The 25,859-nt window shown below is 60.6% G+C and overlaps 1 protein-coding gene across 6 annotated transcripts; it reads left to right on the top strand.

Moving 5' to 3' along the window:
- The first annotated feature begins 2,737 nt into the window (after positions 1–2,737).
- Positions 2,738–24,827, top strand: NRBP2 (nuclear receptor binding protein 2). 6 transcript variants are annotated; one of them, XM_039549291.1, is made up of 19 exons: positions 3,109–3,196; positions 12,494–12,624; positions 15,205–15,327; positions 15,596–15,697; positions 15,824–15,913; positions 16,828–16,868; positions 16,952–17,046; positions 17,542–17,565; positions 17,773–17,916; positions 18,088–18,143; positions 18,372–18,467; positions 20,158–20,290; positions 20,835–20,937; positions 21,039–21,089; positions 21,322–21,457; positions 21,657–21,710; positions 22,251–22,314; positions 23,359–23,414; positions 24,177–24,827. In XM_039549291.1, exons 3-19 carry the CDS (start codon positions 15,220–15,222, stop codon positions 24,243–24,245), a joined length of 1,422 nt encoding a protein of 473 aa, XP_039405225.1. In that variant the 5' UTR covers positions 3,109–3,196; positions 12,494–12,624; positions 15,205–15,219; the 3' UTR covers positions 24,246–24,827. The 6 variants fall into 6 exon arrangements, with proteins under 6 accessions (XP_039405222.1, XP_039405223.1, XP_039405221.1 ...); XM_039549288.1 differs by lacking the exon at positions 12,494–12,624 and having other exon boundaries at positions 2,738–3,196; positions 15,596–15,691; XM_039549287.1 differs by lacking the exon at positions 12,494–12,624 and having other exon boundaries at positions 2,739–3,196.
- The last annotated feature ends 1,032 nt before the right edge of the window (positions 24,828–25,859 follow it).

The raw sequence follows: 25,859 nt of genomic DNA, 5'->3' as shown, positions 1-25,859 counted from the left end.
CATTCCCAGCTGGAGCCCTGGGAGCAGCCAGGGGCTGATGCAGGAGATGCTGCAGGAGGCAGATGCTGCAGGAGGTCACACTCACCAGGACGGAGCCCATTTCTCCTGTCTTGGGTGATTTGATGGCTGGGACAACCAGAGGAGGAAGGACCGTGTGCCTCCTGCCTGGAAAGGAACAGCAGGACAGGTATCGCTGCTGTGTATCCTCCAGCAAAAAACAATCCATGGACGGGACACTGAGGATGAGGAGGTGGGACATCGGGATGCTGTCTGGACAGGGGTGATGAGCAGTGGTAACACAGGAGGTGTCACTGCTGCGGGAACAGCCACTGCCCCTGCACCTGTCCACGGAAGGATTCCCACACCTGGAATGTTGCACTCAAAGTGACCAACCTTGAACGAGGAGATCCAGGGCCCAGCCAGCTACTGCTGCTGGATGGGATTTATGTGCCTCAAAGGACCTTAAGGATTCCCATAGGAGCTGCTGGGCTGGGCCAGGCCAGGGACACGGGAATCTCCAGCCAAGGATGTGTCCTGCATGTGAGCAACAACATGTGGGAGATCCACAGAGTGCCTCTGAAGACCAAACACTTCCCCCCAGAAAGTTGGAAGCAGCTCCCCAGCTCAGACCTGAGCCCACCATGTCCCTGCATCCTATTTTGGCCCATTGCCAACAGCAGATCCCGAGAGGAAAAGCGCAGGGACCTGAGCAGGGGCCAAGCTGTGTTTCATCAGCTGCAGCTCCTGGCAATCCAGAGCGCGGAGCCTCTGGAGCCAGAAGCTGCATCTACGTCTCTGGTTAATAGCCTTCAATCAATTTTTCTCCCACAAATTTGCCTAATGGCTTTTAAAATCCCTTTAAAATCTGCTAGGGCCGCTGCAAACACCCTGAGGCAACGAATTCCGCTGCGTATCACACCGAACACTCACCCCAAGGAACAGTAAAAGATTTCCCTCCTCCATGTATTCCACAGCTCCCATTGGGCTTGCCAGCTGCCTCCCCGTGTGGAATGACATGCCTGGAACGAACAGGCAGGACAGATGTGCCCTGCTGTGCGTTCCCCAGGAAAGGAAAAGGGAGTTGTGGAAGGACAATGAGGTGTGGAACGGTGAAGAGCCTCTCCCCATGCCCATGCCGGCCCCACACTCCAGCCCTGCATGTCCCCAGCTCAGGTGTTCTCCAGCTGAGTAACTGGTTTTACACGAAAGCTTGTCCACACCTCTGCCACCCCTCCCTGCACCACCAGAGCCAGCATTGTAGCTGAACCACCCAGAAACTTCAGCGGCATCAGCAAACTCTGCCAACTCATTGTTCATCCCTTTTCAGGGGGTGCTGGAGGTGATGAAAGGCAGCTCCACGGAGAACCAGAGTCAGCCACGGACAGGAGGTGGTCACAGGAGTGCCATTGGGAACTGGAGCCAGCTGAGGCTGGGAAGTGGTCACAGAAGTGCTACAGGGGCTGTGAAGATGCAGCAGACGGGAAAGGTGCCTGGGTGTGGTGTGTGGTTTGTGTTTGGTTTCAACATTTTTATTCCTCGTCCTTGAACTTATTCCCAGACTTCCCCATGATAAGAACCAGGGGTTGACTTCCCTTCCAGCCCTGTGTGGCACACACGGGACAAGGTCACCCACCGTGGGAGCTTGTGGCACCTGGCACAGACACAGAGCACAGGGGTGCAGCGGGGCTGGATGGGTGCCAGGAGGTGGCTGTGCCCCAGGGGGTGATGATGGGGGAGCCTTTACCACGGCCATCTTCGGGTTGCACTGACAGTGACAGCACAGACTCACCCAGGTGGGCTCAGACACGGGGCCACCACGGGGCCCTGGCAGTGCCCATGGCAGTGCCACAGGGCTGTAGCTGGAGGCACCAAATACCCGGGTGGCACGGTCAGAGCAGCCCAGTCGGTGGCCCAGCAGAACCTGGTGGTGGCCCACACCAGGAAACACCTCCTGTGTCCCTTCTCCTGTGTCAGGGGCGGGATGTTGTGTACCATACCTGTGTGCACTTCCTGTGTCACCTCGCCCAGAGCCACCCTCATTGCGGTCCCCTCGGTTAACCACGGCGGCCAGAGCAGCCACAGGCTGGAGGGGGAGGACGTGCCCAAACCCAGCCAGGCGCCAGTACAGCAAGGAAGAAGGGTGGGACAACGCATGGTCGGGCTAAGAGTAACTGGAGACGGCCAGAAAAAGAAAAAAAACATCCAACAAGCCAGACACTTTCCCAGTAGAATGAAAACATCTGTTGGGCGCTGGGTGGGGGTTGGTCCAGCCGTTTCGGGGTGCCCAGAGCCCGGCGAGGGGGTCCTGCAGGGGTCCAGCCCCCGGCACTCGCGCGGAGCAGTGGCTGCTCGGGAAGATGCCGCGGTGGCCCTGGCACGTCCAGGGACGACTGCGGGAAGCGGGGAGGATGGGAGCCCCCCGAGACGGGGCTGGAGGGGGCAGCGACCGGGGAGAGGCTGGGCAAGGCGGCACCACCGGCATGGAACGCGGCTCCGAGGGGTGGAACAAGCCCCGGGGCCCCGGGCGGGGGCAACCGGCGGGCGCTGGCGGGGGCGGCGCTGAGTCCTGCGGGGAGCGGGGGGAGGACACGGACACGCTCTGGGCGGCCCCGGGGAGGGTCGAGGCTGACGGCGCATCCCGGTGCGGGGTGCGGGAGGTGCCGGGGGTGCCGGCGGTGTGCGGGGTGCGGGGGCCCCTCCCGGCGGGGCGGGGCGTGCGCGGTCGCACGTCCGGAGCGGGGCGGGACGAGACCGGGCCGGCCCCGCGCGGCACCGGCAGAGCGCGGTGGGGCTCACGACGGTGCAGATCCGTGCGGTGCCGCTGGGGTCGGTGCGGCTCGGCTCGGCTCCGTTTCGTTCCCTTCAGCTTGGTTCCGTTCGCTTCGCTTCGGTTCGGCGCGCATCAGCTCGGCTCGACGTGATTCGGAGCGGCTCGTGTCGGATCAAAGCGGATCGGATCGGACTAGAGCTCGGCACAGCCCGGCACATTTCAGCGTAGCTTGGCACAGCTCGGCTCGGCACGGTTCGGCACCGCCCGGCACAGCTCGGCACAGCCTGCACAGCGCGGTTCGCGGCGGGGATGGCGGTGCCGGAGCCGGACGCGCGGCTGGCGCAGGAGAAGGAGGAGGAGAGCGAGGAGGAGAGCGAGGTGCTGGAGGAGAGTCCCTGCGGCCGCTGGCAGAAGCGCCGCGAGCAGGTGGGAGCCGGGCGCGGCGGGACGGGAACGCCGGAGGGCGGCCATGGGAATGCCGGGCAGGGGGACGCCGGGAGACGGGATGTGGATCCCGGGGAATGGGGATGGGGACGCCGCCGCCGGGCCCTGCGGGGCCCCGGGCTGTGCGGGGCGCCCAGCGCGACCCCTCGCCCATCGCGGGGGCCGGGGCGGCCGCAGTCCCCGGGCGCGGGCAGAGCCCGCAGGTGCCCAGGGCACGGCGATGGCCGCGGCCGGAGGGCGATGCGGGGAGCGGTTCCGCGGGGAGCGAGTCCCCGGCGGCGGCCGGAGGCGCGGGGAGCCGGGCTCGGTCATGCCCGGGTCGGGGTGTGCCGGTGTGGAAAGCCGGGCTCGCCTTGTCTCGGTGCGGGGAGCCCGGTGCGGGGAGCGGGCTCATTGTGCCCAGGTGCGCGGGGACCGGGCTCGCCATGCCCTTGCGTGGGGAGCCGATCTCATCGTGCCCCGGTGCGGCTGCTGGTGGGGGGTGCTCCGTGCAAGGAGCCGGGTTTCTCCGTGCCCTGGTCTGGGGTGTCTGGAGCAAGGAGTCGGGCTCATCGCGTCCCAGTGCACGGTGCCAGATGCCCGAAGCCGGGCTCATTGTGCCCCACTGGGAGGGCCCAGGGGCTGGGCTCGCCATGCCCTTGTGTGGGAAGCCGCGGTGTGCCCCGGGGCACCGGGGCAGTCCCGGGCACGTTCCGCAGCGCAGGGCTTCGATGCCCGCGGGACCAGCCGTGCTGGGCTGCCGACAGCCGTCCCGCGGGGCTGCTGGGGTGTCCTGGAGGGTTTTGCTGGTCTGGGTCCTTGAGCGGTGCCCGGTGACTGCGACACAGGTCGCAGGATGGTGACCCCTGGGCGCTGGCCCGGAGCTCCTGCGGGGACGGGGACTGGCCGGGTCAATGGTGGGGTGTCGGGGCCGGCCCTCACAGCCCACCCTCAGGGCCGGAGAATCCGGTTCCTCCTCTCCAGAGAAGGGGGTTAGTTCACTTCAGCTCATCTTCCTAGGCCAGGGCACAGCATCGGGACCATCTCCCGAAAAATGGGGCTGGAATCACCCTGTCTCTGTCAGGGCACCCAGGAGCGGGGACCAGAGTCAGTGGGTGAATCCTGACCCCAGCAGGGGCGGGACAGCACCGAGGGAGAGACACGTCAGGCACTGCCAGCACCCGAAGGGGAAAAGGCCCATCCAAGGCCGAACTGCTTCTCTTCCCGTTATCTCCCCTCTCCACGGTTAAGGACCCGGCCCCAGCGTTCAGCTCTGCCTGCGGCTGCATCTCCCAGCCTGAATTCCTAGTCTGGGCTTTGCTGAGATCTTGATAACCTGCTCCTGGCTGATAACCTGCTCCTGGCTGATAACCTGCTCCTGCCAGCGCCGTCAGCACCTGCCCTTCCATCCCTCGGTGCTGCCAAGTGCTTCCACACCCACACAGCCCCCTCCCCCCATTCCTGCTCCCTCCTCCTCTCTGGAAGACACCTTCCCCACACCAGGGTGCCTAATCCTGACCCTGACACTGGTGAAGAGAAGGACATTGAGGAGCTGGAGCACGTGCAGACACAGGAATGGAACTGTGAAGGGTCTGGAGTAGCTGAGGGAGCTGGGAGCCTCAGCCTGGAGAAAAGGAGGCTCAGGAGGAACCTTGTGGCTCTGCACAACTCCCTGACATGAGGGGGCAGCGGGGGGGTTGGACTCTGCTCTCAGGGAGCAGCAACAGGACAAGAGGGAACGGCCTCGAGCTGTGCCAGGGGAGGCTCAGGTGGGATAATGGGAAAATTCCTTCCGTCTGTTCTGGCCAAACAGTGGTGTTTAATGATGAGGCTTTCAACACTAATTTTGTGCAGGAGCTCTCTGGAGCGGTGCCGCCATGCTCAGATCTGGCCCAGGGGGTTCATCTTCCTGTGCAGGCGTGGGAGTAGTGGAAACCCCCCAGTGCCATCTCCACATGAGTGCTTTGGGTTGCTGTCTCTGTGCCGTGCTCTCGATCCACAGGGATTTTCCAGCCGGAGCAGTGGGAGGGGTGGGTTGGCCTTTCCAAGGGCAGGACAACTCTTCCAGGAGAGCTGGAGTGGCAGGAAGGCTCCTTGATTGCCAAGTGGAGGAAGCTTTGTGGAAGAGCCATGTTTGTGCAAATTCACAGATGCTTCATGACGTGCAGGAAGGAGCTGAGTGCTGCCAATCTGCTCTCCTCTCACTGCCCTCAGCACTCCCGGGATTTGTACCCATAGGGAGCTTCCCTCACTCTCCTGAAGAGTCGTTGTAATCATTTATTTCCCTAATCTGGTTTTGTGAGAAGAGTCGAGCCCTGTGTAGGACCTCCGGAGCTGTGCCCGATCTCTGGTTTGGAGAGCAGGGCCATCAGGGTGGGAGCGTCCTGGTGGGCAGAGCTTGAAGCTGGAATGCCAACAGAGCAGGGGCAGGTGCCCTGCTTGACCTGGGGTGAAAAGGAGGCTCAGGGGGGACCTTCTCCCTCTCCACAACTCCCTGACAGGAGGGTGCAGCCAGGTGGGGTCAGGCTCATCCCAGGGAACAAGGGACAGGACAAGGGCAAACAGCCTCGAGTTGTACCAGTGGAGGTTTAGGTGGGATATAGGGAAAATTCCTCCTGGAAAGGGCTGCCCAGCACTGCCCAGGGCAGTGGTGGAGTCCCCACCCCCGGGGAGATTTAACATCCCTGTGGATGTGGCACTTGGGGACATGGGTCAGTGGTGGCCTTGGGGAATGGATGGACTCAGTGGGCTCAGAGGCTTTTGCAACCCAACCCACTCCATGGTTCCATGGTTCTGCAGACTGAAAGGCAGTGTCCGATACATTAACAGTATTGTTCACTGATGGTGTGGGCACAAGGACTGCACCTTGTTTTCACACACAGGGCTGTGCTGGGCCTGCCCTGACCCCCCCGAAATGAACCAGCTCCCCTCCCAACCTCCTTTGCCTGTTTGTGATCATTTATTCCTCAGGGATGTGAAGTCACAGGTTGCTGCGAGCAGCTCAGGGAACAGCAGCACTCGGACAAGGTGTGACGAGAAGCAGCGCTGTGGCCCTCGCGGTGTCACAGCCCCAGCCCTGCCCTGCCCTGCCCCTCTCAGTGCTCTCCTGTTGTTTGTGAACTGCTGCTGGCGCAGAATTTTCCACGTGGGAACACCGGGGCTCTTTCAGCCTTGCTTTGATGACCTCATTTGCTTTTCCCACCCACCCTGGGGAATATGAGCAGAAGGGAGAAGAAACTTGGTTTTCTGCTCCTGTGAAAAGTTTTGCACCTTTGCTGGTCTGAGCAGGGGTTGTGGCCGAGCCCCAGCACCTCGTGCTGGGATGAGTCTGGTTTATCCCTGCTGGTTTGCGTTCCCAAACCCTCAATCCACCCAGAAAGGGGGGGTGGGGGGGGGCTTGTGACCAGCAGGTGTTTGCTGGTCACGAGTGCTGGTCCCACCATGCTCATCTGTCATATTTTCTGGGTTCAGGCTGTGATTTCCACATCCTCCCCCTCATCTCTCCCACCCATCGGCGCCTGTCAGTCCTGCCCGTTGTGCTCCCTGTGGGAATGCCCTCATGCTCTGGGTTCCTGAGGGCCTTCCCCTTGGGATGAGAGTGGTGTGTGCTGTGGCAAAGCTCAGCTGTGGTTCATGGATGGAACTGTGGAGTTGTTCCTGTAATTTATTCCTCTAAGCAACCCCAGAGCTGTCTCTTGCTCATAATTCTGCTGCTGCTTCCAGTGTGGGATTTGTTTTGGAGCGCCCTTGGACTTCGGTGAGGGAAGGGATGGGGCATCCAGAGGGACCTGGGCAGGCTGGGGAGGTGGGACCGAGGGAACCTCGTGAAGTCCAACAAGGGCAAGGGAAGTTCCTGCATCTGGGTTGGGTCCCAGCACAGACACAGGATGGGGGAATTGGCTGGAGAGAGTCCCTGGGGAGAAGGACCTGGGGGTGCTAGGAAAGGCTGGACATGCCCCAGCCACATGCACTGGGATCCCAAACCCCCTGTGCCCTGGGCTGACCCCCCAGCGTGGGCAGCAGGGAAGGGGGAATTCTGCCGCTCTGCCCTGCTCAGGTGAGGCTCCACCTGCAGAGCTGCCCCAGCCCTGGGGAGCAACATCAGGAGCACGTGGAGCTGCTGGAGAGTCCAGAGAGGCCCTGGAGCTGCTCCAGGGCTGGAGCCCCTCTGCTCTGGAGCCAGACTGGGAGAGCTGGGGGTGTTCACCAGGAGAAGAGAAGCTCTGAGGAGAGCTCAGAGCCCCTTCCAGGGCCTAAAGGGGCTCCAGGAGACCTGGAGAGGGACTTGGGGACAAGGGATGGAGGGACAGGACACAGGGAATGTCTTCCCACTGCCAGAGGGCAGGGATATTGGGAAGGAATTCCTGGCTCTGAGGGTGAGGAGGCCCTGGCACAGAGAAGCTGTGTCTGCCCCATGCCTGGAAGTTTTCCGGGCCAGGCTGGACAGGGCTTGGAGCGTCCTGAGACAGTGGAAGGTGTCCCTGTCCATGGCACGGGGTGGCACTGGGGGTCTTGAAGATCCCTTCCTGCCCACTCCATCCTGGGATTCTACAATTCCAACTATGGGCTTTAATTCATCCAGCAGGATGAAAGAAGGGAAAGAGGGAAACGACAGTTCAAATGCAGAGAAGAAGTGCTGAAGCAGAATTTGAGGAAAATAAAGTGATTTAAGGAAAAATCAGCAAGAGAGGGAGGTTTTGGGGTGTTGCTGTAGGTTCCCAGAGATCAGAAAACAAAAACAAAACATGGAAAAATAGTGTAAGTGCTGGAATCCCGTGAGGTGCAGGGGGTTCCCATTTTTAGGCATTAATGAGGTTTGCAGTTGGCAGCGGGATCGCCGGTTCCATGGTGGATGATTTGGGAAGGCTCCAACTATGCAATATCTGCCACAGGGTTATTTTTAAAAGCTGCTTTGTTGCCAGCCGTCCCCAGGGATCTGGGCTTGGAGCATGCGGAGCTGTGAGGAGCTTTTCCAGCACGGGGGGGATCAGCTGGAGGACTTGGCTCCTTCTTTTCCTGCCATCTCTTTTGTTCCTGCCTCTTTCTGCTTCTGCAGCTTTTGTTTGCTGCGGGTGAACTCTGCAGGGTGAGTTTGGGGTGACTCTGCCGAGCTCAGCTGATCTCGCAGGTGAACTTCCGAGACTTTTGGGTTAATATCCAAGAATTTAGGGTTAATGTCCAAGAATTTAGGCTAAGATCCAAAACTTTAGGGTTAATAGCCAAGAATTTGGGGTTAATATCCAACCTTTAGGACAGTGAAGGCTTCACCCTGACTGTGCTCTGAACAGAGGTTTTGGGGCAGCCCAGAGGCTTCTAGCTGAGGATAAACCAAGAGGAAATGGAATTCTAGTGGAAAACTCACCAGTAGATAAATGTTGCTGGAAGCAGACAGTGGAGTTCTGTCCCCAGCACGTGCTCCGGGGGTCTGGCAGGGAACAAGCCTTGGCTGTGCCAGATTTAGAGTCCTCCCCATCACCCTCCAAGCTCGTGTGGGCGGTGCGGGGCCTGTTCTGGATGGTGCCTCGGGGCCGCTCTCCCCGTGCCACGTTCTCCATTTCACGGAGCCTTTAATCCTTCGGGATCTTACCCGGCCACAACAATCCTGTGCCTTGTTCTCGCTGCTGGGGAGGGAGTTGACGTCAGCCCGCAGTGAGGCTTCAGTGCAGGAACTTGTGGTTTTTCATGCAGGAGCACGCTCCTTTATCCCCATCCATATTCTGCAAGGAATGCCTGGTTGCAGCTCCTTTATCCCCATCTATATTCTGCAAGGAATGCCTGGTTGCAGCTCCTTTATCCCCATCCATATTGTGCACGGGAATTCCTAGCTGCAGCTCCTTTATCCCATTCCTATCCTGCACAGGAATTCCTGGCTGCAGCTCCTTTATCCCATCCCTGTGCTGTACAGGAACTCCTGGCTGCAGCTCCTTTATCCCATTCCTATCCTGTACAGTAACTCCTGGCTGCAGCTGCTTTATCCCATTCCTATCCTGTACAGGAATTCCTGGCTGCAGCGCCTTTATCCCATCCCTGTGCTGCACAGGAACTCCTGGCTGCATCTCCTTTATCCCATCCCTGTGCTGTACAGGAACTCCGGGCTGCAGCTCCTTTATCCCATTCCTATCCTGCAAGGGAATTCCTGGCTGCAGTGCCTTTATCCCATCCCTGTGCTGTACAGGAACTCCTGGCTGCAGCCCGGTGCTCTCTGCCTGCTCCAAGGCAGTCCCTGTGTCCTGACTCTCCTCCGTTTCCCAAACGGATGCAGCTCCTCAGCTCCCAGACCGTTCCTTCTGTGCTCCCCCCACCCGAACTGTTACAATTACTGGCATTTGCCATGTTTTCTTCCCTTTCCTGTCTTTATCCAAGCTTTTTTGGCCCTTTCCCTCGCTTTCCCAAGGGGGTGGTTTTGTTTGCAGTGCCCAGATGTCGCAGCCGAGTCCTGCAGGCTTGAGCCCCCTCTGTGCCCCTTGGCTCTTTCCTGCTTTTCCTCTGCTGTAACCGGAGACCTCTCGCAGTCCCAGAGGGTTTTGTATTCCACTGCTGGGCCTGGGGGGTGTCCCAGGCCGTGTTACACGGATGAAGCTGCTGGAGTGCTGCGGGTTAGCTCCTCACTGAGCAGTTGGACAGCAAACCTGTGGCAGAGCTTCCTGCAGAGATGACAGACTGGTCACCAAGGGTTTCCTTGGCTTTCCTGGAGCTGCTTTGCTGATGGCTGAGCTGGTTAGCCGGGCAAAAACAGGGAAATCAGACCAAATTCCTCTGAGCTGGGCTGATTCCTGCTGGTCACTGCTCCTGCCCGGCCCACAGAGGCTGCTGGCTGCAGCTTCCCGCTGGGTTCGGATGCTCATCCAGCACACTCTGGTGTATCCTGGCTGAGCACTGCAAAGGCTCCCTGGGTGTTTATCCCCGGGCTGGACTGGTGGGCACTGGGGGCCTGTGCAGTGGGATGGAGTATGGCATTCCCATGGAATGGGGCACAGCATAACCACGGGATGGGGTGCAGGAAGCCCATGGGATAGGGCACAGGAAGCCTATGGGATGGGGCACTGCATGTCCACAGGGATGGGATACAGGATGCCCAGGGATGGGGTACCACCTGCTCATCCTCCCCTTGGGCATCCCCTGCTCCCACTTTCTGCCCCAACCCCTCTGGGTTCCATTTGCCCAGTGCAGGCTGGCACTGGGATCCTCTCCCTTTCCTCCTGGATCCTGCAGAGCCCTGTACCACTGCCAGCCCCATTTCCTGGGAGAGGGTGCTGGGCTTGTCTCACCTCCCAGGGCTGGGCAGTGCTGGGCTGGGGCTGACCCCAGGTTTGTGTCCCCTCCCGGGGCCATGCAGGGCCTGGGGGTAAAGCAAACATTGCTCCAGGCTCCAGGCGTGCGAAGGGAATGGCTTCTCCCAGGAAATAACAACCCTGGTACTGCCCCATGCAGGATCTCTCCTGGCTCTGGTCTGGGCAGTGGAAAAATACTCCTCTGTCCCTTTCCTGCAGCAGTGGCCAGAGAACAGGGATCACAGTGTTTGCTCCAGCAGCTGCTGGGCAGGAGGGAAGGGCAGCTGTAGGCACGGAGGGAAGCAAAGGCTTCCAGCCCTCCCACCCATGGGCTGGGGCACCCTCCAGCTGTGTTCCCGAGGAGCCCTGCTCAAGATCCTGCTGGGAGAGGCAGGATCCCTGTCCGTGGGATTACACAGGGACCCCTGTGCTGCTGTGGCAGCAGGAATCTCCTGTGAATGGACAGTGGCCTCCCACTGCCAGAGGGCACGGTTAGGTGGGATATTGGGAAGGAATTCCTCCCTGTGAGGGTGGTGAGGTGCTGCAATGGATTTCCCAGAGAAGCTGTGGCTGCCCCTGGATCCCTGGAAGTGTCCAAGGCCGGGTCAGACAGGGCTTGGAGCAACCTGGGCTAGTGGAAGGTGTCCCTGCCCATGGCAGGGGGTGAAAGGAGATGAGCTTTAAGGTCTCTTCCTACCCACTGGACTGGACTTTGATGATTCTGTGACAGGGAGAGTTCCTGGGAAAGACCCTCCTGCCCTGGGCGGGGCAGCTCTGCCACTGCCCATCCTGCGAGGTTGTCCCTGACTCTGTCCCTGCCCGCTCTCCCAGGCCGGGAGCACAGCCCCGCACTGGGGTGGTTTTTCTGGTTGACTGAGTGGCCCTGCTGCTTTGTGCCCCAGCTCTGCTCCTTCTTCGAGGCTCCAGGATGGAACTGGTCACCAGTACCTGCCTGTGGCACCAGGTGGCATGGGGTGAGCTGTGCCGGTGGCAGAGCTCACCCCGTGCCTCCCTGCCCTCAGCTGGGGCTCCTCAGCCCGTTGGGCACAGGGCTGAATTAGTGCTGAGATCATGGGTTTGTGAGAGACAGGATCAAATGCCATACTGGAATCAAAGTATTTTCCATCTTGTGCATTCCCTTCACCTGCTCGTTGTGTAACAGGATCTCACGGACAGAACAGGTTTGTCTGGCACCACGGATTCCTTGGCAGAGCCGCAGGGCCCGTGGGTGTCCCCAGCCCTGAGTGCTCCTGCCAGCTGATGGATAGGTGGATCTGTCATTGCCCAGGGCTGCTGCTGGTCCCAGTTCCCTCCCTGGGGACAGAGGGGCTGCAGGTGGCCCTTCTGGTGTTGAATGGGGCCCCTGAAGCAGGAGCTGGGAGCTGGGAGCAGAGCCTGGGAGCCTGGAATGTGTTCCCAGCTCGGGAGAGGGGCACGGCAAGGGCACAGAGGGGTCCCTGTGGGGACCTTTGGGGACCTTCAGGATACAGCTCAGGTGTCCCTGACTGGGGCCTCAGCCCTCTCAGCTCATTTTTTTCCTTTCCCATGTTTTCTGAAGCGATTTCTATGTTGCAACAGCCACCCCTGCCCTGCCTGGGGCCACAGCCGGGGACGGCGGGGCACAGCCTCGGTCAGGGCCAGGGGACACGAGGTTTGGGGGGGCAGGGGTGGCCCAGCGCCAGCAGCCCCCGCAGGGACTCCCCCCCTTCCCTGCTGCCCGCGGGGTGTCCCCGTGCCCGGCACTCCCTGCTCCCGTGTCCCACGAGGAGCCGGACACGGCCCTCCCTGTCACCCAGCTCCCGGGACGCTGGGGTGGACAGGCCAGGTTGGGATTCACTCTGCAGAGGTTTTCCAGGCACGCCGCGTTCACTGCTCAGCCCCGAGGGCCGGCAAATCCCGCCCGTTCCCGGCACCAAATGTCGGGGTGGCACAAGGAGTGAGCGGGGAATCGTGGAATGGTTCGGGTGGGAAGGGACCTTACAGACCGCCCTGCCATGGGAGCAAAACCTCCTCTCCCCGTTATTCCCAGCCCCATCCACCAGCTGCTCTCGCAGGCCCCAGAGCTGCATCCCCGAGCCCGTTCCCGTGCCTGTCTCAGCCCTCGTTGACGAGAAAACCTCAGAAGGGAGCGATTGAGTGGAAGCTGCAACCTGATCTTTGGTAAACCCGCCCTGCCCCGTCCCCAGCGATCGCTCCGGGCGCCGGCCGAGCCTTTCTGGCAGCGGGGGCTGTCCCAGCCCGGCGCTGGAGAGGCGCCGGTTCCGCTGGTGCTCACCACGAGCAGCGCACGGAGCTGCCGGGAGCCCCGGACAACCACGGGGGACAACCACGGGGAACAACCACGGGGGGACAACCACGGGGGGATAACCACGGGGGGATAACCACAGAGGATAACCACAGAGGATAACCACGGGGGGATAACCACGGGGGGATAACCACGGGGGGATAACCACGGGGGGATAACCACGGAGGACAACCACGGGGGATAACCACGGAGGACAACCACGGAGGATAGCTACGGGGGATAGCTACGGGGGATAACCACGGGGGGATAACCACGGGGGGATAACCACGGGGGGATAACCACGGAGGATAACCACGGGGGGATAACCACGGAGGATAACCACGGGGGGATAACCACGGGGGGATAACCACGCGGGATAACCACGGAGACCCGCGCCGCTGCCTTTTGCCCCAGTCAGGCTGTGCGGAAAATGCCGCGTTTATTTATTTATGGAGGCCGGGCCGGAGCTCGGAGCGGGAGCAGCTGGTGGGGATCAGCTTTGCTCCCACTCAGCTCAAGACGGAACACGTTCGTGTCCGCACGGAGCGGGGAAGGTTCCTCCTCCCCGTCACGTTCCAGAGCCTCCCGGAGCCCGGTAGATCCACTGCCCGGGCCCTGAGCACCGGGATGCCCCTCAGGCTCTGAAAGCAGCTTGTTCGGAGCTGTGAGGGACCCCCCGGGCTCCTGCTGTGCGTCACCAGGGAGGATGGGCTTTAAGGTCCCTCCAACCCAAAGTCTGTGGTTCCAAGACGATTCTGTGATTCCCACTCTGGCTGTGAGTGCAGTGGGATCACTGGGATCACTGGGAAGGCTGTGGCTGAGTCCCTGGCCGTCCGTGCTGGGCTTTTTGCGGAGCACGTGGAGCCTGTGCCGGGCAGAACAAGGAACAGAGGTGCTTTGTGTGGCCGCAGCACGAACTGGGCCACGAACTGCCTGGGCGTGCCCTGCTAATGAGCTGGGGGTGCTGAGCGCCTACGGCTGCCCCGAGCCCCGCAGGGACCAGCCCTGGCAGCAGGACGAGCCCCGAACCCGGGCAGTGGGATGAGCCCCAGCAGTGGGAGCAGCTCTGGCATCAGGACAAGCCCTGGCAGCAGGATGAGCCCTGAGCCCCAGCCGTGGGCTGAGCCCCAAGCCCCACCATCAGCATGCCAGTACCTGCCCCGGGAGCAGCAGGACAATCCCCCTTTTCTCTCTGGCTTCCCGTGGCGTGGCAGATAGAGTGGGCACTGTGCCCCTGCTCGGCCTGATGGGGGCACAGCCCCAGCCCTGAAGTGCCCCCAACCCCACAGGAAGGGGCAGGAGCAGGTGGGGCTGCAGTCCCACTCCCCAGGGATGCTTTGGGGTAGGCAGTGGGTCAGGATGCAGCGGGTCAGGATGCAGCAGGCACCACTGCTGGGAGGCAGGAGCCCTGTCCTGGGGTGGGAGTCTGAGCCAGGTGCCTTGGAGTGGGTTTTACCTGGGCTGGAGGTGGGTCCTGGTGGTCGTGGCTGGTCTGGGGACCAGGAGGGTCCTTGCAGGATGTCACCTGTGGAGGTGACACCCACAGAGCTGCTCTGCATGGGGTCCTAGGATGGGGATCTGTGACCTCTGGGGATAGGAAGTGCTTGGACAGATCTGGGGGCTGTACGCAGGCTCCTCAGGATGCTCAGAGATGATGTGGTGGCTTTGGTTTGACCATACCTTCTGATTTTCCCTGGACAGTGCAGGTACGGGTGGCTCCCCCACGGCTTCTGGGCTGGGGGGGCAGGGCAGGTCCCCACCTGTATGCAGGAGTGGGGCCCGTGACTGTCACCCCCAGTGAAAAGCCAGAGGGGCCAGCTTGGGACCTGCTCGAAGGGCTGGTTCTCCTGCTCCCTCCTGGCCCAGAGCTCCCAAAGGACAGGCACCAGCTGGAGATTTGCTCCACGCTCCAGTTCCCAGCCAGAGCCTCTTCTGCGGCCACTCCAGGCACCTTAATTCCAAAAAAACTTTATTTGTAAGACAGTCCCATGTTGCCATGGCAGGGAGTGTTGTAAGAGCATGGAGGCTCTGCTTTTCCTGAGCAGGAATCGGGCTTCAGGCTGATTTATTTATTATTTTGTATTTATTTATTTATGCTTTTACTCTGGGAAGTGTCAGTATCAATCACTCTGGACGTGCCACTGCTCTGCCAGTGACACAGAGGGGATTGCACAACAAAGCTGTAGTCACAAGGTACTCACCCAAGGGGTGGGTTCATGTGGTCAGAAAACCTCTGAATTCCCAGAAGTGGCTGGAGCTGGGGCCGTGGATAAACCAGTCAGATAAACCAGTAAGATCTGGCTGATCAGGCCAGGATGAGCTGTTCCTGTGCCACAGACAAAAGAAAATGGATTTTTTTTTTTCTTTTGTGAGTTGCCTGTGGAGCAGGTGGTGCCATCCTCCCCCAGGCCACCCCCGTCCCCTCAGTGTGTTCCTCAAGCCTTCCCTTCCCCCAGGTGAACCAGGGGAACATGCCCGGCATCCAGAGCACCTTCCTGGCCATGGACACGGAGGAGGGTGTGGAGGTGGTGTGGAACGAGCTGCTCTTCACTGACAAGAAGGCCTTCAAAGCACACGAGGTGAGACCCTGAGACCCCCCACACCTTCCTGGGTGGGGCATAGCCTGGCAGGATGGGCCTGGGCCTTCCTTGGCTGCTCTCTCAAAGGCAGCTCCAGTGTCCTCTGCACCGCAGACCAGTGTCCCTGTGATGTCCCCAGCCCTTGGGATGCCCTGCCCCATCCCAGAACCCACACCTTCCCTGTCCTGCCCCATCCCAGAACCCACCACCTCCCCTGTCCTGCCCCATCCCAGGACCCACACCTCCCTTGTGCTCTGTGGGCCCCCAGGAGAAGATCAAGACCATGTTTGAGCAGCTGGTGCTGGTGGATCACCCCAACATTGTGAAGCTCCACAAGTACTGGCTGGATGTGAAGGACTTGAAGGCACGGGTAGGGGGTCTGGGGGGGCACAGGGGAAGCAGGTGGGATCCCAGCTCTGCTCCTCATCCTGCTCCTGGGCCTCCCTTCCCCATGTGGGGCCGGGCTGGGGGGAGCTGACCCCCTGTCCCCTGCTAGGTCATCTTCATCACGGAGTACGTGTCCTCAGGGAGCCTAAAGCAGTTCCTGAAGAAAACCAAGAAGAACCACAAGGCCATGAATGCCCGGGTGAGTTCCCGGGAGCACAACAGGGGGTCCAGCTGGAGTGGGTGGCTCTGGCCGTGTCCCAGGAGGGTCTCTGGGATCTTACAGGGCAGAGCAGGTGGGGGTTGCTGTTCCCTGGGTCACATGGGGACCCTGCTGGACCCCAGGGGAGCCCAAACTGGATCCCACTGGCTCCAAGGTGGGAGTGGCTGCAGTGGGTGACACTGCCCAGGGCTGGCACCTGGGGACAAGGGACCAGCATCCCCTGCAAAGCCACTGCCCAGGGCTGGTGTGAGGGACCTGTGGGATGATCCAGAGCCACCCCTACCGTGTGCAGGGACACCTCCCACTGTCCCAGGCTGCTCCAAGCCCCAGTGTCCAACCTGGCCTTGGACACTGCCAGGGATCCAGGGGCAGCCACAGCTGCTCTGGGCACCCTGTGCCAGGGCCTCACCACCCTCACAGGGAACAATTCCTTCCCAATATCCCATCCATCCCTGCCCTCTGGCAGTGGGAAGCCTTTTCCCTTTGTCCTCGATCTCTTGTCCAAAGTCCCTCCCAGCTCTCCTGCAGCCTTGAGCCATTTGCTGGAGTCATTTGAGCAGGGAACAGGGGCTGCTTTTGTGGGACAGTGTGGGACACACCCCTGAGCCTTAGTCGGGCCTAGTGGGATGTCCCTGTCGCTGGGAAGGGGTGGGAAGGACCCTGAGCTTTGGCAGGGCACAAGGGGATGTCCCTGTCGTTGGAAAGGGGTGGGAAGGACCCTGAGCCTTGGCAGGGCACAGGGGGATGTCCCTGTCGTTGGAAAGGGGTGGGAAGGACCCTGAGCCTTGGCAGGGCACAGGGGGATGTCCCTGTCGCTGGGAGGGAGTGGGAAGCCCTGGCCTGGCCGTAGGTGCTGGTGTGTCCTGGCTGACGGAGCTCTGTCCCTGCCCTAGGCCTGGAAGCGCTGGTGCACCCAAATCCTCTCGGCTCTCAGGTGAGGCTCCCCTGGCTCCCTGCCCTGCCCCGCAGGGTCCCGGGGGTGTGGGCTGTGCTCGGGACACCCCTGTGTCCCCCCAGCTTCCTGCACTCCTGTGAGCCCCCCATCATCCACGGCAACCTCACCAGTGACACCATCTTCATCCAGCACAACGGGCTCATCAAGATCGGCTCCGGTGGGGCAGCGCCGGCCCCACCCCAGGGGTCCGGAGGGGTCTGGGGGTGTCAGAGGGGTTCAAGGGGGTCTGAGGGATCCAAAGGGGTCTGAGGGGTCTGAGATGGTCCAAGGGGGTCTGAGGGTCCAAGGGGGTCTGAGGGGGTCTGAGGGGTCCAAGGGGTCTGAGGGGTCCAAGGGGGTCTGGGGGGTCTGAGATGGTCCAAGGGGGTCTGAGGGGGTCCGAGGGGTCCAATGGGTCTGAGGGGTCCAAGGGGGTCTGGGGGGGTCCAAGGGGTTCAAGATGGTCCATGAGGGCCCAGGGGGTCTGAGGGGTCCAAGGGGGTTGGCAGGAGGAAGGGGGCAGGGGTCATGTGGGGTGTGGGGGGGGTCCTAGCCGGGCAGGAGCCCCAAGAGTTGTGGGGTCCCTTTTGGGGTGCCAACCTTGGCATTACCTGTTCTTCTCTGTCCCCTCCTGCCTCCCCAATGCCTGGCTCCCTCTGGCGCTGCCCGGCAGTCTGGCACCGGGTGTTTGCCAATGGTGAGTGACCCATGGCCACCTTCCAGCATGTCCCCTGCCCTGGGGACACCCCCCTGTGGCCCCTGAGCCCCCACCAGTGGGGCACCGGACACAGGGGAGGGGGGGACCTTCATCCCTCTAGGAATTGCTGCTCCTGGGTTGGGAGCGGAGGGGTCTCCTGGGATGGGGTGGGCAGGGGCACACACAGATCCCCCCTCATCCCCTCAGACCCCCACGGGTGGGCACACACAGACCTCCCTCAGACCCTGCCTCGTCTCACCCCCCCAGCGCTCCCGGACGATCTCCGCAGCCCCATCCGGATCGAGCGGGAGGAGCTGCGGAACCTGCACTTCTTCCCTCCGGAATATGGCCGTGAGTGGGGGCTGGGACGGGGGAAAAGGGGGACATGGGGGGTCAGGCACGGGCAGGGAAGAACAGGGGAGGGCAGGAGGAAGTGTCTACAGGGATGGCATGGGGCGGGGGTCTCCAGGTGGGGGTCCAGGCCTGAGGCTCTGTCCTGATGTGTCCTGGTCCGTGTTCCAGAGAAGGCAGATGGCACAGCCGTGGACATCTTCTCCTTCGGGATGTGTGCGCTGGAGGTGCGGAGCGGGATGGACCCTGGGAATGGTGGGACCCTGGCCCTTGTCCGGGGTGTCCTTTGTCCGGGGCTGTCCCTTGATGGGAGGTGTCCCTTGTCCAGGGGTGGCCCTTGTTGGGAGGTGTCCTAGGTCCGGGGTGTCCTTTGTCCAGGGGTGTCCCTTGTCCCTGCCCTGTCCGGGGGTGTCCTTTGGGAAGCCCCCATGGACTGGCCGTGTTTCCTCTCGCAGATGGCCGTGCTGGAGATCCAGACCAACGGGGACACGCGGGTCTCGGAGGAGGCCATCGCGCGGGCCCGGCATTCCCTGGATGATCCCAACATGCGGGTGAGTGCAGCTGGAGGAGCCTGCTGGGGGTAAATCCCTGTCCTGCACCACTCCTGGGATGTAAATCCCACCCTGCATCCTTCCTGGGGGTAAATCCCTGTCGTACATCCCTCCTGGATGCAAATCCAGCCAGTTCCCAGTAGGTGCAGGTGGGGTCTGGCCCTGTACCATGAGTGCCCGTTTTCCCTCAGAGCTATGGTCTCCCAGGTATCTGTGCCCCCTTCCCAAGCTCCATCTCACTCCTCACCTCCTCAGGAGGCCCACATGGATCCCAGGGAACAGAGAACAAGCTGCCCCACAAATATTTGGGAACAGAGTTTAATAAGGAGACAGGGCAGTTTGGGGGGGTAGTTGGGATTCGGGCTCAGCCAGAGGAAGGCATGGAACAGCCGGAACCTTTGATAACCGTCCATCCTCCCTGACCCACTCAACCCCCCTTCCTCTTCCTTTGGCAGTCTCCAAGACATCCCATAATGAGTTTGTACATTCCCCAAATTCTCTTGTTTGATCACAGGATTTCTCGAGGCATCCCACAGTAAATCCTGCCCCTTAGATCCCACAGTTCCCACGACTTGGGAGAGCCAGGGAGTCTCCTCTGCAGAGCATCGGCTCCGGGAGTGGTTGGAGTCACGCCCGAGGGTCTCTGGGGCAGGTGGCTCTGAGGGGTCCAGTCTAGGGGTGCCCACCTGGCACCCTTGGGATCACTTTTGGATCTATCCCAGATATCCTGGCCCATTCCCTGTCAGCAGCACGGCAGGAGCTGCAGGAGCAGCGGAAGATTGGGCTCCTCTGCTCTCAGTGAGCAGGAACGGGCAGATCCCTTGGATTCCGCTGCTCATCCTGCCCTTTCCCCACTCCCACCACCACATTCCTGCTCTTGGGGCTGATCCTGGTCCTGCCCCTTCTCCTGCAGCCTTTGCTGGGCTCACACCCGGGATGGGGCCAGTGGGGACCCACTTCCCATCTCTGCCCACCTGGAATTCTGCTGTGGCTCCCTGTCCTGGGGCTCCTGCTGCAGAAAGAGTGCTTTGGTTCCATTTCCTGGGAAATTGTATCAAAAATAGTGTGACCTCAGGCCTAGGGCAGTGACCCCTGTGCTGGCACTGCTGGGGCCCCTCCAGTCCTGGGGCAGGTTTGGGGTGCCCAGGTAAGGACATTGAGGTGCTGGAGCATGTCCAGGGAAGGAAATGGAGCTGGGGAAAGGTCTGGAGCACCAGGAGCAGCTGAGGGAGCTGGGAAAGGGGCTCAGCCTGGAGCAAAGGAGGCTCAGGGGGGACCTTCTGGCTCTGTACAACTCCCTGACAGGAGGGGGCAGCCAGGGTGGTTGGGCTCTGCTCCCAAGGAACAGGGACAGGACAAGGGGAAATGGCCTCAGGCTGTGCCAGGGGAGGCTCAGGCTGGACATCAGCAGGAATTTCTTCAAGGAAAGGGTGGTCAGGCCTTGGGAGGGGCTGCCCAGGACAGTGTGGAGTCCCCACCCCTGGAGGTGTCCAAGGAGTGACTTGGACACTCGGTGCTCTGGGCTGGTGACAAGGTGGGGGTCGGGCACAGGGTGGACTCGATGGTCTAGGAGCTCTTTTCCAGCCTCAGTGATTCCTGTGATGGTTCTGTGCTTGTGTGAAATGCTCCTGTGAGAGGAGCAGGGGCATGTCCCGCTCTGTTCCAGCTCGTGCCCCTGCTCTGATCCCAGGAGTTCATCCTGTCCTGCCTGACCCTGAACCCGGACAAGCGCCCGACCGCCCACAACCTCCTCTTCCACCGGGTGCTCTTCGAGGTCCATTCCCTGAAGCTGCTGGCAGCCCATTGCTTCATCAACCACCAGTGTGAGTGCCCGGGACCACCCGGATCTCTGAGCTCATCTTCTCCCAAGGAGCCAGGCAGGGAGAGCTGGGAATGTTCACCATGGAGAAGAGAAGGGTCCAAGGAGACCTCAGAGCCCCTTCCAGTGCCTAAAGGGAGAGCTGGAGAGGTCTTTGGACAAGTGATGGAGTGACAGCACAAGGGGGAATTGTTTCCCACTGCCAGAGGGCAGGGATAGATGAGATAATGGGAAAGAATCCTTCCCTGTGAGGGTGGGGAGGCCCAGAGGTTGCCCAGAGAAGCTGTGGCTGCCCCATCCCTGGAAGTGTTCCAGGCCAGGTTGGACAGGGCTTGGAGCAGGCTGGGATAGGGGAAGGTGTCCCTGTCCATGGCAGGGGCATAGAACTGGATGGGATTTAAGGTCCCTCCCACACAAACCGTCCCGTGATTCCATGTGCAGAGCCTGGGGAGGGAGGCGGTGACTCCCATCCCCTCCCTGGAGTAGGGGCTGCAGGACCCACCCTGCAGGATCCCCCAGCCCCTGAACTCGCTGTGCCTCTGCCCCAGATCTGATGCCAGAGAACGTGGTGGAGGAGAAGATCAAGGAGCTGGACCTGAACATGGTGATGGCCGAGATCCGCAGGGAGGGTCGGCCCGGGGCACAGTGGAGGTGAGGATGGGGGAGATTCCACAGCATCCAGCCTGGAGATCCCAGTGCCGTGGGGAGCAGCCCCTCACCCCCTGAACCCTCCTGTCCTGTTCCCTGCCCAGGTACTCGGAGGTTTCCTTCCTTGAGCTCGACAAGTTCTTGGAGGACGTCAGGTGGGTTGGAGCTCCCAGCTCTGCTCCCAGCTCTGCCTCAGCTCCCCAGGGAATGTGGAGCCAGGATGGGCACAGGGGATTGTCCGTGCTGTCCCCAGCTGTGCTTGGTGCCTCGTCCCTGTGGTGTCCCCAGGCTCGGGGAGCTGCCCACCCCTGCTCCTTCCAGAGCCAGCTCTGCCAGGGCCATAGGGGATGGAATCAGCTCTGTGTCCTCCCTCTGTGTCTGTGCCAGGAATGGGATTTACCCCCTGATGAACTTCGCTGTCTCCAGACCCCACGCCCTCCCACGTGCCTTGTCCCAGCCCCAGGAGGATCCTCAGAAAGCCAAGACTCCCACGCCAGAGCCCTTTGATGTGGAGACCAGGAAGGTAAGGCCAGACCCAGGTGGGGACAGCTCCTCACTGGTCTCCATCCCTGCTGCAGGGACACCTCTCCTGTTAGCCATGGCCCAGGTGAGAGCTGGGAGAGGAATTACAGGGTTTCAGTGGGAATTCCAAAGTCCTGCTTGGGAAGGCCCCAGAGCCAGAGGGGCCCTGTCCAAGCTGATCCCCAGCTGGGCTTTTCCAGGTGGTGCAGATGCAGTGCAACATGGAGCTGAACGAGGACAAGAGCCAGTGGCACGTGAGTACCCGGATCCTGACCCACTCCCGGCGCTGGGAAAGACCTGCTCCCTGCACATCCCGCTGGGAATGGGACTAGGAATGGGATTGGGAATGGGATTGGGAATGGGACTGGGGAATGGGACCAGGGAAATGGGATTGGAAAATCAGACTGGGAAATCTGACTGGAAAAGGGGAAAGGGAAACCTGCCTGGGATATCAGACTGGGAAATGGTACTGGGAAGTCTGACTGGAAATGGTCTCAGCCAGCTTCCGTGGTACCCAAAGAACTTACTCCTGTCCTGTACAATGAAAGAATTCCCAAAGAAGCCACGAATTCCCCTGGCCTGTGGGACACAGACCTTGAGTGTCTGGATGTCTCTGTCCCTGGTGTTTCCAGACACCTTTGGACTCCCGTTTTTTTCTAGCCCAGTACTTGCAGGGAGCTGGAATTGCTCCAGGGCACCAGCACTGCCCAAGAGCTCCCACATTCCCGCAGTCCCAGCACCTCCGGGTGCCTCTGGAGGGGCTGGGATGAGCAGACTCTCTCCTGTCTCTGCAGCTCACACTCCTGCTCATCCTGGAGGACAAACTGCATCGACAGCTCAGCTATGACCTGCTGCCCAGTACGTTCCTGCAGGGAATGCTGGGTGTGGATGCTGGGGGATCCCGTGGCCCTGCTGGGATTAAGCTCTGTTGGACACGGAATGTGCCAGCTTCCCAGACAGCTTCCCAACCTTTCCCTTTCCTTCCTTTCACCTCCTCCTCCTCTTTCTCCTCCTCCTTCTCCTTTTTCCATTCCTTTCCTCTCTTCCTCCTCTTTTTTCTTTTCCTTTCCTCTCTTCCTTTCTCCTTTCCTCCTCTCTCCTCTCCTCTTCTTCCCCTCCCTTTCTCTCCTTCTTCTCCTTTACCCTTTCCTTTCTCCTTCCCTTCCCTTTCTCCTTCCCTATCTCCTTCCCTTCCCTTCTTTTTCTTTCATTTCCCTTCCCTCTCCTTACCTCCCCTTTCCTTTTTCCTTTCCTTTTTCCTCTTCTTTCCTTTCTCCCTTGTGGTCCCAGCCCTTTCCCACCTGGCCCTTTTGCTGGTGCCTCTGGCATGAGGGAGTCACCTGCCCATAAAGTGAGAGTTGGGAGGGCAGTGAGTGGATGATCCAATGGCCATTCCAGAGCTGCATTCCCACCAGGACCCACAGAGGGCAGTTCTTGGGGTCCCCGTGGTGCACTCTGCTCTCATTCCCAGCACTGGCACAGTGTCCCCAACACTTTTCCAATGGAAAGGTGGACCCTCCTCTGAGGGGGCCCAGGAAAGGGGCAGGTCCAGCTCCTTCCCAGAACATCAGGAGCCTCTGAAGGCCATGCAGCCAGAGCCCCAGGGCTGCCTCACAGACAAAATCCCCACAGAAAGCTGGGGAATGGTGCCTGGGAGCTGCTCCTTCCCCAGCCCGTTGCGGGCTCTGCTGCAGGCACTGTCCTGGGGCTTTCCCTGCTGAGCCATACAAAACCTTTCCAAGTGACACATTGTCCTGAGCTGTGTTCTGGGTGCTTGGGAACCTTGTTCCACCTCCCTGGCCCATTTTCCCAGGATGAGCAGCTCCTGCTGTGGCTCTCCCAGGTACAGGAGCTCCACGAGCTGTATCCATGTTCATGTTCTCCTGCTCCTTGTCTCTGCAGCTGATAACTCCAAGGATTTGGCCACAGAGCTGGTGCATTATGGGTTCATCCACGAGGTGAGTCCCTGCTGTCCCCCAATTTGGAGCCACAGAGCTCCTCCAGCACTGGCCCCTCACAGGCAGGAGTTGGATTCCTGTTCCCTCCGGACTCTGCTCCAGGAGCTGCTCCAAGGGGAACTGCCTGTTGCGGCAATGTTAATTAGCTGGACCTTAAATAATTCTGAGTGGGAGCCCCCAGGGAAGGAGGCTGATTCCTTACTTAAAGAATCACAGAATCGTTAGGTTTGGAAAAGACCTCCAAGATTATCGACTCCAACCTGTGACCAAACATGCGAGGTCACCCTGATGACATCCCCAAGTGCCACATCCACACGTTTATTGAACACTTCCAGGGATGGGAACTCCACCACTGCCCAGGGCAGCTGTGCCAGGGCTGCACAGCCCTTTCCAGGAGGAATTTTCCCAATATCCCTCCTGAACCTCCCCTGGCACAGCTTGAGGCCATTTCCTCTTGTCCTGCCCCTCATTCCCTGGGAGCAGAGCCCGATCCCCACCTGGCTGCACCCTCCTGTCAGGGAGTTGTGGAGAGCCAGAAGGTCCCTCCTGAGCCTCCTTTGCTCCTGGCTGAGCCCCCAAGGCTCCCTCAGCCGCTCCTTTCCTCAGCTCTCTTCCCTCCCCTGGACATGCTCCAGCCCCTCAGTGTCCTGTACCTGGGGACCCCAAACCTGCCCCAGGAATGGCTTGGGATTGGGACTGTGGGAGGCTGCAGGGACCTGGGATAGCCCAGCAAAGGGAGCTGTTGGCACGTTTGGATTTCAGGACGACTGTGAAAAGCTGGCCATGTTCCTGGAGAGCGCCTTCCACAAGCACCGCTCCCAAGCCCTGTGAGTGCCGGGGACCCACTGGAGCCCCATTCCCAGGGGATTAAGGTGCCGGACTGGAGGATCCCACAGGGCTCCCGACCCACCGAACTGCAGCAGGACTCACCTGGCCGGGCCTTGGGCCGAGGGGGATTTGCCCAATCCGTGCTCTGGGAAGGCAACAGCTGACAGAGGACTCGGCAAACACCAGGAATTACATCCTGGAATGTTGGGACTCATGTTCTGGTCCCTGCTCCCAAGGGGAGATGTGGGGGAGTGGGCAGCACCCCCCAGCAGCCCCTTCCCGGTGGGGTTTGTGAAACTGCTGCAGGAACCCCCAACCGGATCCGTTTCCCTCTGGGAATGATCGGCTTTTCTTGCTGCAGGTCCCAAAGCTATTTTTTCCCTCTTTGCCATCTGGAATGGTCCTTGCTGAGGGGAGGGGAGGAGCAGGCTTGGAAAACCCTGGTGTAGCTTCCCATCTGCCACATTCCAGTCTCAATCCTGAGTTTCTCCAGGTTTAAGGTCTCCACTGTGCTGCCTGTGCTCAGAATCCTCACGATGAGCTGGGACTGTGTGAGCTGGACATGATATGGCTTGAGAAGAAATTCCAGAAATCCTGACCCACCACCTGCATCCACACACGTGGATCAGCAGGAATCTCGCTGATGCTCCACAGAATCCTTGTCATTCTCCAGTTTCTCCTACAGCCTTCCAAAATCCCTTGGCATCTTCAGGAGAAAGCCCTGGTGCCTCTTCCTCCCATTCCTCCTGCAGTGACTGGAATGTCAGTCCCTAGCCTGGAGATGGGGGAATTGCCACCGTCACCACCCCAATGCTGCCCTTTGCCAAAGGGACACGTCCTTGATGTGGGGAAAAGTGCAAACAGGAATTTTCTCTGTCCAAGAGTCGTGCGGGGCTGCTCCTGCTGCTCCTACTGTGCCAGGGAAAACTGGCTCTGATATCCTGCTCTGTGCTGTGCCAGTGCTGCTCCTGCTGCTCCCACTGTGCCAGGGAAAACTGGCTCTGATATCCTGCTCTGTGCTGTGCCAGTGCTGCTCCTGCTGCTCCCACTGTGCCAGGGAAAACTGGCTCTGATATCCTGCTCTGTGCTGTGCCAGTGCTGCTCCTGCTGTGCCAGGGAAAACTGACTCTGGCATCCTGCTCTGTGCTGTGCCAGTGCTGCTCCTGCTGCTCCTGCTGTGCCAGGGAAAACTGGCTCTGGCATCCTGCTCTGTGCTGGTGCTGCTCCTGCTGCTCCCGCTGTGCCAGGGAAAACTGGCTCTGGCATCCTGTGCTGTGCCAGTGCTGCTCCCGCTGTACTGGGGGTGTCCAGCTCTGGCACTGTCCTGCTGATCTGCACCATGCTGGTGTTCCATGCTGGCATTCTGTGCTGGTGCTGCTCCTGCTGTGCTGGAGGAATCTGGCTCTGCCATCCTGCGCTGTGCTGTGCCAGTGCTCTGTGCCGTGCCAGGGAAAACTGCCTCTGGCATCCTGTTGTGTGCTGTGCTGGTGCTGCTCCTTCTGCTCAGACTGTGCTGGGGGAATCCGGTTCTGGTGCTGTCCTGGTGATCTGCACCACGCTGGTGCCCCATGCCACTGCTCTGTGCCAGTGCTGCTCCTGCTGTGCAGGGAAAACTGG

Source organism: Corvus cornix, chromosome 2, assembly GCF_000738735.6.
Source record: "Corvus cornix cornix isolate S_Up_H32 chromosome 2, ASM73873v5, whole genome shotgun sequence".
NCBI classification, from domain to species: domain Eukaryota; kingdom Metazoa; phylum Chordata; class Aves; order Passeriformes; family Corvidae; genus Corvus; species Corvus cornix.
The sequence above is the reverse complement of the archived record's forward strand: the minus strand, read 5'-3'. Positions and strand labels throughout refer to the sequence as shown.

Excerpts from the sequence above, each read along its gene's own strand:
- NRBP2 (XM_039549287.1), top strand. The coding sequence starts at position 3,080 with ATGGCGGTGCCGGAGCCGGACGCGCGGCTGGCGCAGGAGAAGGAGGAG. Across the intron at positions 21,090-21,321 it reads AAGTTCTTGGAGGACGTCAG|GAATGGGATTTACCCCCTGA; the intron begins GTGGGTTGGAGC and ends TGTCTGTGCCAG. Across the intron at positions 22,315-23,358 it reads CAGCTATGACCTGCTGCCCA|CTGATAACTCCAAGGATTTG; the intron begins GTACGTTCCTGC and ends TTGTCTCTGCAG.